General features: G+C 34.6%; 1 protein-coding gene across 10 annotated transcripts in view; it reads right to left on the bottom strand.

The window, feature by feature from the left end:
* The window catches only part of SCAF8 (SR-related CTD associated factor 8), a 185,262-nt gene that overhangs the window by 90,419 nt on the left and 81,233 nt on the right, over positions 1 to 13,610 (bottom strand). For 7 of the 10 annotated variants that reach the window (XR_010413816.1, XR_010413818.1, XR_010413817.1 and 4 more), the window contains one exon: positions 11,851 to 13,318. Coding sequence is in view for 6 of the 10 variants with exons in the window: in XM_045865787.3 (XP_045721743.1) it covers positions 11,865 to 13,318 (1,454 nt within the window). In the remaining 4 variants the exon portion in view is untranslated. Of the gene's footprint in view, positions 1 to 5,125; positions 13,319 to 13,610 lie in introns of those variants that run through there. The other 3 variants (XM_045865792.3, XM_045865791.3, XM_054505612.2) reach the window with 1 other exon arrangement.

Genomic DNA, 13,610 nt, shown 5'->3' with positions numbered 1-13,610 from the left:
GCCCCACTGCTGCACACCTCTGGCACCTCTCTCAGGTACTGTTCAGCTTCAACTGAATTTTGGCAGCTTTGGACTCACCTGGTCCAAGAGAGCAGCTGAAGCAAATTCACAAGCTGAACCATAATACTGATGACATTAAGAGCACTGGATGGTAAATGAGTATTGTTAGGCTGTAATAAATCAGAAGTTCAATCAAAAATGATTTAGTGCTGGGGCGCCTGGGTGGCTCAGTTGGTTAAGCGACTGCCTTCGGCTCAGGTCATGATCCTGGAGTCCCGGGATCGAGTCCCGCATCGGGCTCCCTGCTCAGCAGGGAGTCTGCTTCTCCCTCTGACCCTCCCCCCTCTCATGTGCTCTCATTCTCTCTCTCTCAAATAAAAAAATCTTTAAAAAAAAAATGATTTAGTGCTAGTACTTTTTTTTTAGCCAGAAATATTACTGCCTTTTTTTTTTTTTAAAGTAATCTCTACACCCAACAGTGGGGCTCAAACGGACAACCCCAAGATCAAGAGTCACATGCTCTTCTGACTGAGCCAGCCAGGTGCCCTAATATTAATGCTTTAAAAACTATATATAGGTGGCTCTGTTGCTTGCTCTCATTCTCTGAGAATATGTTTAGTACGGAGTATACATTTAGTATTAGTTTCTGGTTACTAGAGCATTTAAAGGAGTCATATTTCTAATGAAGACTGAGTAGGCCCTGATAAGAAAATATTAGGCTTTAAAGATCTAATTGCTAGGGCGCCTGGGTGGCTCAGTTGGTTAAGCGACTGCCTTCGGCTCAGGTCATGATCCCAGGGTCCTGGGATCGAGTCCAGCATCGGGCTCCCTGCTCTGCGGGGAGCCTGCTTCTCCCTCTCCCACTCCCCCTGCTTGTGTTCCCTCTCTCGCTGTGTCTCTCTCTGTCAAATAAATAAATAAAATCTTTAAAAAAAAAAAAAGATCTAATTGCTAAAGAAATACAAGTTTGGTAAGAAGATGTGAGACTCAAATCAGAGAAAGAAAAGAAACTGGTTTTAAATTGTCTGATTTCCTGAGAGCATAGTCAAGTGCCATCACAAAAAGATCAAAAGAAACTATACATTTGCTGAAGGTTCTCTGAGGAGAAAGTATGTGGTGTGTGTGTGTGTGTGTGTGAATATGTGAGTGCATATATGCACATATATTTCCAATTATGAGCTGTATTGTTAGAAACTATTTGAAATGTCAAATTAAAAAGGTAAACAGTCAAGAGAGAAACAAAAATAAAGTCAGACTACTCACTGAACAACAACAAAAATATTTACCAAGAAAAAAATCAACGCAGCTCAACCACTTCCTTCCCAAGTAAGTTTCTGTTTAAGGTGCCTGAGTAGATATTTGATGACAAACCCAATAAGCCAGTGTTCTATAATCACTTTCTTTTCCCGTGGGACAAAAAGACACTTAGAGCTACAAAAAGAAATGGAGGGCTATCTAAACTGCCAAGAATGAAAGGAAAAGTAGCAAAGTATTTCTTTGGCAAAACTGAGAAAATTATATTTCAAAGGACTTAATGGCTAATCACAAAGTGTCAGCCTCATTTAATTCTCTGAACCTATATATCATGACTTATTTTCAGGATCTGGTTACACTATTCCTGTAACTCTTAAAATCCTTTCCATCTGATGTTTAGTGGTTTAGAAAGAATCAAGGCCATAACCTTGTCTATAACCCTTAGCTAGAGGTTCATGAGATCTAAAAGCTAGTGCCTTTATCCCCCTAGTTTCTCAGGCGAACCTGAGATCAAAATTTTTCCTTCATTCCTGACCATTTCCAGATTCCCTACTTTTACTATTAAATAGAAATGCTTTTGGAGTGAGAGGAGCCATTTCTTCACCCTTTGAAAACTAATACTAATTTAGAAATCAACCTTACTCTACCACTCATTAAAATGTGAACTACTGATTTTACTTGCCCAGAGTATAAAAGTCATACTATGAAGACAAGTTGAAATACACAGCTTAAATAAAAGGCTCTGAATTGTGAATTTGGGGGCTGGTGTATTATGTACTTAGATCCTTCCATGTGAAGTCCTACATCTATAGCTTTGGTCCAACAAATAAAATAACCAAGGTGGCAAAGAAAGATTAGAGCTGTGACATTTTAAGGGACTGCCCCATTCCAAAATTAGCTTTCTATATCAAGGTAAAAATTAAATTTTATATTATCACCTAAGAGTCTGTTATTTTTATAAAGCTCTAATAAAAAAAAATTACTGCTTCACGTTTGAAAGAACAGATAACTAGTTACTGTAGTTACTGTGGCATTTTGTGATTGCCAGTGGAACCAAGATCCTTACTATATCTTCTTAAACTGCCTCCTACGGATTACTAGAGATTCCAGAATTGGCAACAGTTAACTAAACTACTTCTCTCCCCAAATAGATAATCTCCTGGATCTAAAATTTTGACAGACTTACTTTGGGATAAAATGTTTTTCAAATTCTCTGTCATATAGGGAGATCTAATAACAAATTTGAAAATCATTTTTCTAAATGTGGTTTCCCATACAATGGATTGAATCAGACACAATTTAAGGAAGTATTTAGTTTATTTTCAATGATTAAGAACATTTTTTAGCATGAATATATTCATGGGAGAAGTGTAGATCTATTTTTCATTTCAACCAAGTCAGCCTTTCTCAAGTCCCATGGGAAAAAATCTACTCTTAAAACTTGAATTCCTACTTTGAGTAAAAAAATCAGGAATACTATTTTTAACCACTAAATTATTACTATCTGGACATATTTAAACAACCAAAGGTAGGAAGTGTTCTAATTGTTCTTCCTGATCTCTCCGTGACAGGCCAGCCACTTGGGCCAGTAGGATGATTGCCACTAGCCTAATCCATCAGACAAACATAGGTCAAGGAGGTTTAAAAAAAAAAAGAAAAAAAAGCCTAAGAAGCCCTGTAAAGCTCCAAAACCATACAAAACTCCATTCCCTGTCCTATCCTCTCCTCCCCCATTTTGAATATTCAGATCTGTACAAATAGTCTCTTAATTATTTGTAATTAACACAACGCTGATTTGCATGTCCCAAAGTCTCTACTGGCCATTATTAACAATTACAACAGTGAATACCTATGTAGTATGAAATGCCAGGCAGTGTTTTAAGTGCTTTGGTGTTCTTCAAATAAAAATCAAGAGAATTGTCCAAGTTTCTGTAAAGTTATAGGGGCCTTTGTTAAGACACCTATTTGGTAAAGACCTATATATTCATATAACTTTGATTTCAGTCAACACAAAGTTGTTTTTACTTGATCAAATACAAATTCTGCTGGCTAATTCTATGAAAAAATAGAGAAATGTATTAAGGTTTTTAACACTAGATAAATAAAAATAGTGAACAAACTGGTCATTTGGCAAATAAAAAACTAATTTCTAAAAACCCACTGAAATGGCAGAATGATAGTCATATCACTTAAGGGAAAATGTTACTGAATAGACAAAGCAGAAAATGTTAATACTATTTAAAAGATACAAACAGTACAAATGAAATGGGAAGACACACAGCAATTTTTAGGGTGGCTGTATTTAATAAAGTTTTAAAAAACCTCCACTTTTTAAAGTCAATTTCTTTAATGCAAGAATAATTCACAGTAAATAGATCATATATATAGTATATATAATACTAATAGTATTGGATTTTCTTTGCAAATTCTTTTAGTTCAATTATTACTAAAGAAATTAACTTTTAGTTTACAGGCATTATAAATCCATCTAAAAAGCTAGGCAGTGCTACTGTGTTTAAAGGCTTGCAATACTTGTATTAGGGATTAAAATATGATTGTTATAACAACCAAAGTAATTTAAAAGTGGAATTCTGTAAAGATGTGTTTTGTCACTCTAAAATGCGACTACCTTTCCTACTGTATGTATTCTAAAATTCTCAAGGTCTGTTTACTTAAATCTTAAATAGTTACAGAATTCAGTCACAGGCTGTTGTATGAATTGTGTCCTCCAAAAATGTATGTTGAAGTCCTAACTCCCAGTACCTCAGAATGTGACCTTATTTGGAAATAGGGTCATTGCAGATTAATTAGTTAAGATGACATCATACTGAAGTAGGGTGGGTTCCCAGTCCAATATAACTGATGTCCTTATAAGAGGAAAATTGAGACACAGACATACACAGAGAGATGATATGAAGACACACGATGGAAGACATTGTCATTTGACAATAGAGGCAGAGATTGAAGTGATGCACCTACAAGTCAAAAACACCAAGGACTGATGAGAACTGTCAGAAATTTGGAAGAGGAAAGGAAGGATTCTCCTCTAAAGCCTTCAGAGAGACAGCATGGCTCTTGGCAACACTTAGATTCGAACTTCTAGCCTCTGGAACTGTGAGATAGTAAGTTTCTGCCGTTCTAAGCCCCCTGATTTTTGGTAATGTTGTTACAGCAGGAAACTAATTACATAGATCATGAACTAAAATCTACCTTTCCAAAACAGCATCTTTTAAAGTCAAGTCAGCAAAACCTGGGGTCAAACACCTGTGCAAACAAAACCTGTGTAACCATGGACTTGAGGTTTGCTTCATTTGTAAAAAAAAAAAAAAAAAAAAAAGAGAGCGAGAGAGAGATAACAAATCCTACCAGTGTATTTCTGAACATAAATTATGTACAATGTCCACAACACAGAGGCCAAAAATGTTAAGTCTCTCCACCCCCCAAGCTCTTCTCTCTCTGTAATAAGAATGCATTTTAACCTGTGGTCATTTGGCTAACAATTCAGGAAACAATATGATAAAAACAGAGGGCTATAATTAAAATATCATTAAATAAATTTATAAAAAACACTGTCCTAAATTAAGTTCTGATGGTTTAACTACTTAGAAATCTCTAAATCCTTATCCTCGGTATGACCACAACATCTAAGATGTCATGCTCTTCAGAACTTCCTGATATGGTAAATGCTACCCTCTCCTTTTTAAAAAGGTTCAAAGTAATTTCAATTACCACAGAAAGATCAATTCTTAAACAATAGTTTATCCCTTATACTTTCAAAGGTTAATTTTATTCAACACAAGTCTTCTGATTTACTAATATTCTTATTAATATGCAAACTGACCCAAGTTCAGTAATAAACACAAGACTCCTGTTATTAAAAAGTCATTGTTCAAATACAGGAATTTATTTCATGTAATAATAACATAAGCAAAATAATAATTACCTTTGACAAGATTAGTAGAAATAGAAGTATAACTCACAAATATAATAAGCATGTTCCCCTGACATGTGAATTAGCCAGTAATATGGCCACAATGTTTAGAGTCCTCTTTCCAAAGACTCTGGAAAAGGTGATCAGAGGCCAGCACCATGACATGCTATGGATTAAACCTTATATGAACCTAAGTTTAGTGATATTAACAGAAGACTTGAAGAGAAAGAAATCCTATAATCAGATTATATATTCAAGTAAAGTAAAATCACTGCAAATTATCCACTGCCACCAAAGACAACAGAGCTAGACTCTAAAACTACTTGAATTCAAGTGTTGAATAAAGACTAACACTGAATGCTTACTATGTGTAAAGACAATTTTACATATTTAACTTCATTCAAGCCATGGAATATTCCTAATATAGGAGTTTTATACACAAGAAAACTGAGTACTAAGTTTGGACTATACATACAGTATACAAATGCTGAATTTTAGAAAGGAGCTGCCAAGGCCACAACCTAAAAGATAAATTTGCAAGCAATCACTGGCTCTGCTTTACATGTATGAAAACATTTTAAAAAATAAATACGTTTTGATATTTTATTTTATTTGTGGGGAAAGCTGTAATCAAAAAGAAATCTTATTTAATATCAATGCAACACAAACTTGCCTCCAAAATAGCATGTTATTAAGAAAGTTAACATTATATCATGGTATACCCTTAAGAAAAACCCAAATCCTGAAAACAGAATCTAAGAAAATGAAGCTGAAGTGATTGTTTAGCTATAGGAAAAGAAGATAGTCCCACATATACTTGTAATAGCGAAAACACAAGTTCAATTTAGTTTTTAAATGCAGCCTTACCCTATAAGGATAAGACTGGTGGTTCAAGTTTGTTTTTCTGCACAAATTTATTTGCCTTTTAAACAGAAGAGGAATTAATAGTTTGTGAGCCTCTGCCATGTACGTCTGGCACTTTAGAAGGTGGTACACACTAATTTTTGAAAGTAATAAACTTGGGTTTCAATCTTTGCTCAAATATTTATAAGTTGTGTGACCTTGGGAAATAGCTTAAATCTGTGACAGGTTTCTCGTTAGTAAAATAGATATTAAAATATTAATACTACAAGATTGTCATGAGGCTTATACACGTAGTAAAATTATCCCAGTTCTTGTCACATAGTATGTGTCATTAAATATTAGCTAATATTATCAATAATTTAAAAAGTGTAACCCTACAGATTAGTTAAGAAATGATGCTTAGAAATACAGTAACTTGCCTAAAGACATTTATCTAGCAAATGTTAAAGATAGGTTTGAAAACCTAATGTAATGAAATCTGTGGTCTCTTTAAAAGTTCCAATGTCGTTAGTCTTTCCCTTTGTTCTTCCTGCTTCCTCAGCTGGTTTTTTACAGAAGTGAAAATTTATTTCATAGACTCAATGTATTTAAATGCTAGAAATGACCTTAGAAATCACTAAGCCAAGGGGCAGCAGATTGTTTTCACCATAGTTCTGTCCAATTGATAGTCCTTGCCTGAAATGAAGGGTCAAAAAGGAGGCTGGAGTGCTATGATGAGAAGAATTTGAGAATTCTGAGAAAGGCAGAAAAATAAGACAAATAAGACAAAATAATGATAGCTGCCCATGGAGGTTTAGAGAGGGACAAACAACAAAGGTCAACCAAGTGCTACATTCTGCCATTGCCACACAAATGTAATAGACTCATTAAACTCATCTAGTTCTCATTAATTCTTGGCTCAAAGTCACAAGTTCCAAGTTTACTCTCTACCATCTAGTGAGCTCTGTGCATAAGAGCTCCCTCTGCTTCCGTCACTACAGATCATCCCACTATCCAAAGCACCTAACACTTCTACAACAATATAGTTAGCCTGTTAGCACAATTCTACCCCTTGACCTATAGTTTCCAATTTACTTAGAATTGGAATTTAATTACTTAGAATATTCGTTCTATATTGCGACTAGAACAAGGCCGGGTAATTCTAAGTATACATACAGAATGAAACAACCACCCTGAAAGAGGGGAGAAGTAGAGGGGAAGAAAAATGTCTGAGCAAAGCTCATGCAAAATAAGCCACTGATCTGCATTAGTTTTTGATGTGCAACCCACATCTAAGTAGTCTTACTAGTAACATTACCAGTCCTTGATAAATTTAATGCTCGTAATTTTGTCCCAAAAGGGCTCCTTCTATAATCAAAGCATTTAATTCCATGGTATCGAGTAAATTTTTCTGTGAGGTATCCTATAACAAAGTTTCACTTGAGTCAAAAATACTTCCTATAAAACCATCTCATATGCTTCTTTCCATCGCTTCGCTTTAATTCATTTTTAGATTAATGCTTAATGCTTTAATGAGTTTAAAACATTGGTGATAATGACTTCCCTGTTTTTATTCATACTCCAACACCAACCGCCACAAATTATACACTTTATTGAAACACTCCAAATAATTTTTAGATCACCAAAGTATTTTACTTAAGGAATTTTTTAAAGAATCTCAAGTGCACAGTATATTAAGTATTTACATGTTTTAAATTATCTGAAGTGGTGGTATGTGGGAATCTAAAAAGTAAATATACACCCAGGGAGGGGTGTGTGTGTGTGTGTGTGTGTGTGTGTACATATGTATAAAAATATGTATCTCCCCAGGGAATTCTGTATTAGTCAGTCTGTGGTGACATCCCTCCACCTCCTGATATTTCCAAATAGATCCAGCAGGTGATTCTGTTATACATTTCTTGGCTGAGAATCACAGACACGGTGTATTTCAGATTGCTTTCAATATGTATGCCCCTATTTAAAGTAACCCCCCCCCACTCAAGAAAATAATCTGGGCCATTAATTTTGAATTCTAGTTCCAGAAAGTTTGGCTAAACCAAGGTATCTTGTTTTTAAATCTCCCATTAAAAAGTAGTAATCTTTTTTTCTCCAGAAGCGGAAAACAAAAATTTCAATGCCTAAAACTTATAGTTTAAAAGATGTTTTATATAAAACCACATCATCCTCAATTAAGGAAACATTTATAATTCTCTGCCACACTGCAGTATTTATGACTATTTACAAATATTTAGTTTTTAATTTTACCTATCTTAAAAATGAATATAAAGGACTTGCTTCTCCTCTTCTACATTATGTAAAATATTTAAAGAGAAAAATGCTAATGTTTTCTTTCTCTGAAAGAGTTAAAAGCCCTTAAGACATTTTATTAATATAGCACCCGATAAAGTAATGATAATAAAGGCACATAAGGTATAACAAAATTATTTTTAATTGAATACTAAAATTTTCTTTTTCTTTAAAGTTGTGCCCATCTAAAATATATACAATGACAAAAAACATCATCAAAATGTTCTTTAAATGACTTAATGAATAAGGGATTATATATATAAAATTCATAATGAATACCGTATTTGATTCTAAGACACTTTACATTTTGACATTTCTGAATTAGGATGGGTCTTATAATCACTGGCATGTTATGTTGGAAACATTTTTTATTCCTGAATGGTTCTCACAATCAATGGCACCTTAGATCTGATGAACTAAGGTGTTCGTTTATAAAAAAATACTTTTTCAAATTAAAAGAGGTAACTTCTTCTTTTCAAATGTAACAAAAGTGACCCACCCCCAAAACAACCTTAAATGTGTAGCTCCATAACTATAATCTTTTATATGAGTGAAAATGGCCAATAAATTTAATGAAGCAACTAAATTATCACGACAAAAGAAACTCTAGTAATATAAGAGCTTAAATAATGAACAAATTTTATCAATTAAATCTTACATGAAGTCATTTTCAGAGTTTTAAAGTGAATAATTTTATACTATTCCGTTTTCCAATGCTAAGCATTTGTCCATCCTATGTACTGAAATAAATTTAGCATTCCACCTATAATATGCTACAAATAATGATTGCTTTGCTGTAAGATAAATTTCTACTGCAATATAAATGATCAAAGTACATTATATGTATTTATGCTATAAATAGAAGCCAATGTTTAATGAAATGTTTAAAGACAAAAAAAAATTTAAAAAGTAGTATCTACTAAAACTGTAGTCTACAAATACCTCAGAGAGTCATATCATTCTCTGACATATCACAAATCAAAACATTATTGATTTGGTGGCTAATGTATAGATACTGCCTGCAGCACTTTGAAGAATTTTATTAAAGTGGTTAGGTTACTCCTTGCATATTTCTAATGGCTAGCATTCTAGTGACAGTACTGGGATCAAAAGCATCAAAACATGATAGGTCTTGCGTCAAACTTAAAGATAATTAACTTCTCTCCATTATTTAAAAAAATGGTGAACATAAGTATCAACTTTGGAAATTCAGTATGAGGATGAATAATATCCTTTCACTTAAATACTATACTACCAAATAGGAACAAAGTGAGAACAAGTACACATAATTATTTTCAACTATTTTCAGAGTGTCACACACTCCCAAGATGGGATTCTACACTTACTGACAACTGATTAGGTTAACTTTCACCACCAGAATCTTCAAAGCAGTGCAATACTTGTATGTATTTTGTTTTCAAGTTTGCACATGAAGGCCCAACAGTGATAAAAAGAAAACTTGGGATCAAAGGTCACTAAAAAGTCTTACATTTTTATTGCTACTTAATCCAAGTGAATGTCACTTAATTTTAATAATGGTAAATGCAACTAAAGTAGTTTGAAATCCCAGTCAATATAAGTTCCTTAAGGACAAGGCTAATCATTCCTGAACATTAATACTTTGTACCAATGTCACAGTTTTTCCTGTTTTCCTAAGGAAAAGACTGAAACCAATTCAAATTACTGGACTGAATTACTGTAGAAATAAACACCCAATTTCCACTAGTACCCACTTCTTCACGTAACAAAACAAATAATGTACTATTTCTGTTCAGAACCTATAAGAAGAAATGACTTGATTTTTTGGCCAGGAACCATCCATAAAGCTCTTATAGCTCTTTAGATCATCAAGAGGTAAGCAAAAACAATCCAATTTTAAATAGCCGGTGTGTTCTATCGTTACTCTGGGCAGGCTTGACAAACATAGCTTAAGAATTTTAGAGAAATAGAGCAAATGATGAATAGTTGGGAATGCATAGGGAGCAAAAATGTCTATTCATAGGACCAAATAAAAGCCTTCATTAGGAGCGAAAAAAACCACCAATGGTTTTATATATATGTATATATATGTAAAACCCAAAGGAAAAACAAACAGCAAATAAATGAAAATTAAAAGCAAAAATAAATAAATAAATAGAAAACTAATCCCCAATTTTTCTGCTACTCAGTTTACCTTGGAGGCTAATCTGAACAGTGTTACCCACAGCCTACAAAACACATGGTGGACGCTTTGTTCCTGATATATATAATGTTTTTAAATCCACCAACACCTCTATACATTCTGTGCAATTAAGAAATCCACTTCAGGCAAGTAACAAGTACTTTAGTACTAGCACTATCTATGCAGAATAGCAAATATAATGTGAAACAAAGCAATGCAAGCATTCATGTGAATTTTGGCTCCATGCTAACTCTGGTTTCATGCCTAACTACATTAAAACAGAATTGCCAAACGGCCAATGCATTTCTTTACAATAGTTATTTTACCTTCATAAAAGCTAAGAAGAGTTTTGACTATAAGCATTGTCAACTAGCCAAATTTCTCTAATTTTCTATCCGATTTTGAAGACTATTTTATTATCTAAACTATCCGCTATTTTTCTCTGTATGTACACGAAGACAGACATACAGAGAAACAGAAGAATCTACGTATGACTTACACAATAAATATACACAGATATTACATACATACTAATGAGACTGCATGATTTTTATATCAAAGTACATGTTTTTCCACCACACAGTTCTTCATTGTTGTTAAGAGTAATAAAAAACTTCTGCAACAACTAATAAGCACATGCTGCTAATGATCCAGGGTTTTAAGAATTTGTAGATTAAAAAAATACAATTCCTAGAACACTGTTATCAAACAAGTAAGTTTTATTGGCATCTAAAAACAAAATTCACCCAACATTGAAACGTACTTTAATATTTGTTGTTTTCTTTTTTTTCTTTTTTCTTTTTTACTCACTGCAGTATGAGGAACAAATCACAAACACTTACTTTGGAGAAACAGAGACCATAGTGTAGATTTTACAAAATCACTTTTTAAAATCTCTGTATTGTGCTCCTCAAATATCTAGAGCCAGTCTTTGCATAAAATATCACAGCTTTGTCTATTACCTTAAAATTCTGCAGCAGCCTAAAGATATGGATAAGATATACCATCACTTGCTATTTTGAAATATATCTATTACCATATCCAACCTAATGGTAGTATCTAAAAAATTCTTTCTTCCATAGGAAGTCTCTGACAAGCTGTTATTCATTTCCTTGAAGTTAAAAGAATCTGGGGGCAACATTTATATTTTATCAGAAAAATAAAAAAATGTTTACCTACCATGTTCATATTAAGAACAATGTCTATACAAGTCAGTTGTACAATTATTTTAAGAGAAAGGTGAACATGAACATCAGATTAACTTAATTCTGGCAGACAAAAGTGAACAACTATGGTCCAGTCAGCCAATAATCTATTACAGAGAGATGACAACTTTACAAAAGGTATCTTTTACCTACTGAGCGATGATTATGTCCCCTCAGTTTCTGTGCTTTCTACCACTGGTTCACTTTCTATATCAGCAACTGTGTCACTCTTCTCCTTGTTTATTTCACTTGAAGATGTCAGTTTTTCATAAAGTTCAGGATCATTCTGTACTGGTAAAGGTGGTGGTTGGGCATGTCTCTCGGTATTTTCACCATTAACCTGAGGCACGTTATCACCTTTTCGTTGAGAAGTGGCCCCTTCAAAAAAATCAAAAACCCGAGGATGAGGAGGGGGGACCCAGGTGTTTTGAATTCTATCTCGTCCAAGACGGTTTCCATTAATTTCTCTGCAGAAATCAAAATCTCTGTCATCCCTATCCCTTTGCCTCTCCCAGGGTCTTCTGCGGTCATCAAAATCTCTGTGAACTTCTTGTCCAAATCCTCTGTTCCAAGGACCGCTTCTAGGATCAAATCGATAGTTTCCAGACCGAAATCTACCTCTTTCTTCATGTAAGCCTTTTGGACCACCATAGACAGGTAGAACCCGATGTTCTCTCTCATCAAAATCTCTATGCCCCCAGGGCTTCTCTGGATTAAAGCCAAAGTGGTCTCTTCGACCAAGATGATCTATGCCTGGCCTCACAAGATTCTCTCTAATATCGACAGGAGGTCTTCCAAAATGATCCCTACCATCTAATGGAGGCCTTCCAGGACCTTCTCTTGGATCTATAGGCCGTCCAACCACATCCCTAACATCCACGGGGGGAGGTCTACTAATGCTTTCCCTGGCTTCAATGGGAGGAAACCGGTAATCTCTATCTCCTTCCTGTTGAATGTTATCATTCCCAAGTGGTATCCTTTTTTCTGGATTGGTAACATTGTCTACACTTTGTCTTCCAGGAACTAGAAAAGGTCTTTCTGGCTGACTAAAAATATCTCCTGGAGGAAAAGGACCACGGGGTGGCGGATGAAGAGCTGAATCAAGTACCGATGGGGGAGGGATTCCCCTTTGGGGTGGAATTCCAGGCTGTATTAAAGGGAATCTTGGTCCAGGTGTCTGTGGTATTAGTCCTGGACGAATGTCTAACATTGGCATTGTGGGCATCCTTTGACTAGAGAGATTTAAAGGGGGTAAGTTTTGAGGCCCAGCTGGGGGTTGTGTCCCCAAAAGTCCAGCGGCGTTTGGAACATTTGGTGGCTGTACTCCTATAAGTCCGGAATTATTAGGGATATTTGGGGGGAGCACTCCCAAAAGTCCAGAACTACTTGACACAGTTGGTGGCTGTAGTCCCAAAATTCCAGAGTTATTTAGAATATTTGGTGGCTGGGCTCCAATAATCCCAGAACTACTGGAAACATTAGATGGCCGGATTCCAATAATTTCAGAATTACTCGATACATTTGGTCTTTGGACTCCCAGAATTCCAGAATTGCTTGTCACATTTGGCGGCTGTCCTCCTAAAATTGCAGGGCTACTTGGAATATCATTTGGAATCACTAAATCAGAAAGAGGAAAAATAATACAAAAAATCATTCTGGTATAAAAGGAAACTGTATTTGTCATTACTAATGCTATAGTTAGCTAGCCTAGAGTTAATCAACTACTTGTATGCCAGAAGAATCAAGACACATTAGATATTAAACAAAAGTTAAAATTATTAAATACCATGCACAGTGAAATTTAAAATATTAAGACATAAGTGGGATGTTACTTAAAAATCTTTACACAGAACATTTAAAAGAAAAATGTCAGGTATTATAGGAATTCTCCACCTTTAACAAAGATGTT

Source organism: Mirounga angustirostris, unplaced genomic scaffold (genome assembly GCF_029215605.1).
Source record: "Mirounga angustirostris isolate CCGP_5_RB_7025 unplaced genomic scaffold, mMirAng1.0.hap1 SCAF_8, whole genome shotgun sequence".
NCBI classification, from domain to species: Eukaryota; Metazoa; Chordata; class Mammalia; order Carnivora; family Phocidae; genus Mirounga; species Mirounga angustirostris.
The sequence above is the reverse complement of the archived record's forward strand: the minus strand, read 5'-3'. Positions and strand labels throughout refer to the sequence as shown.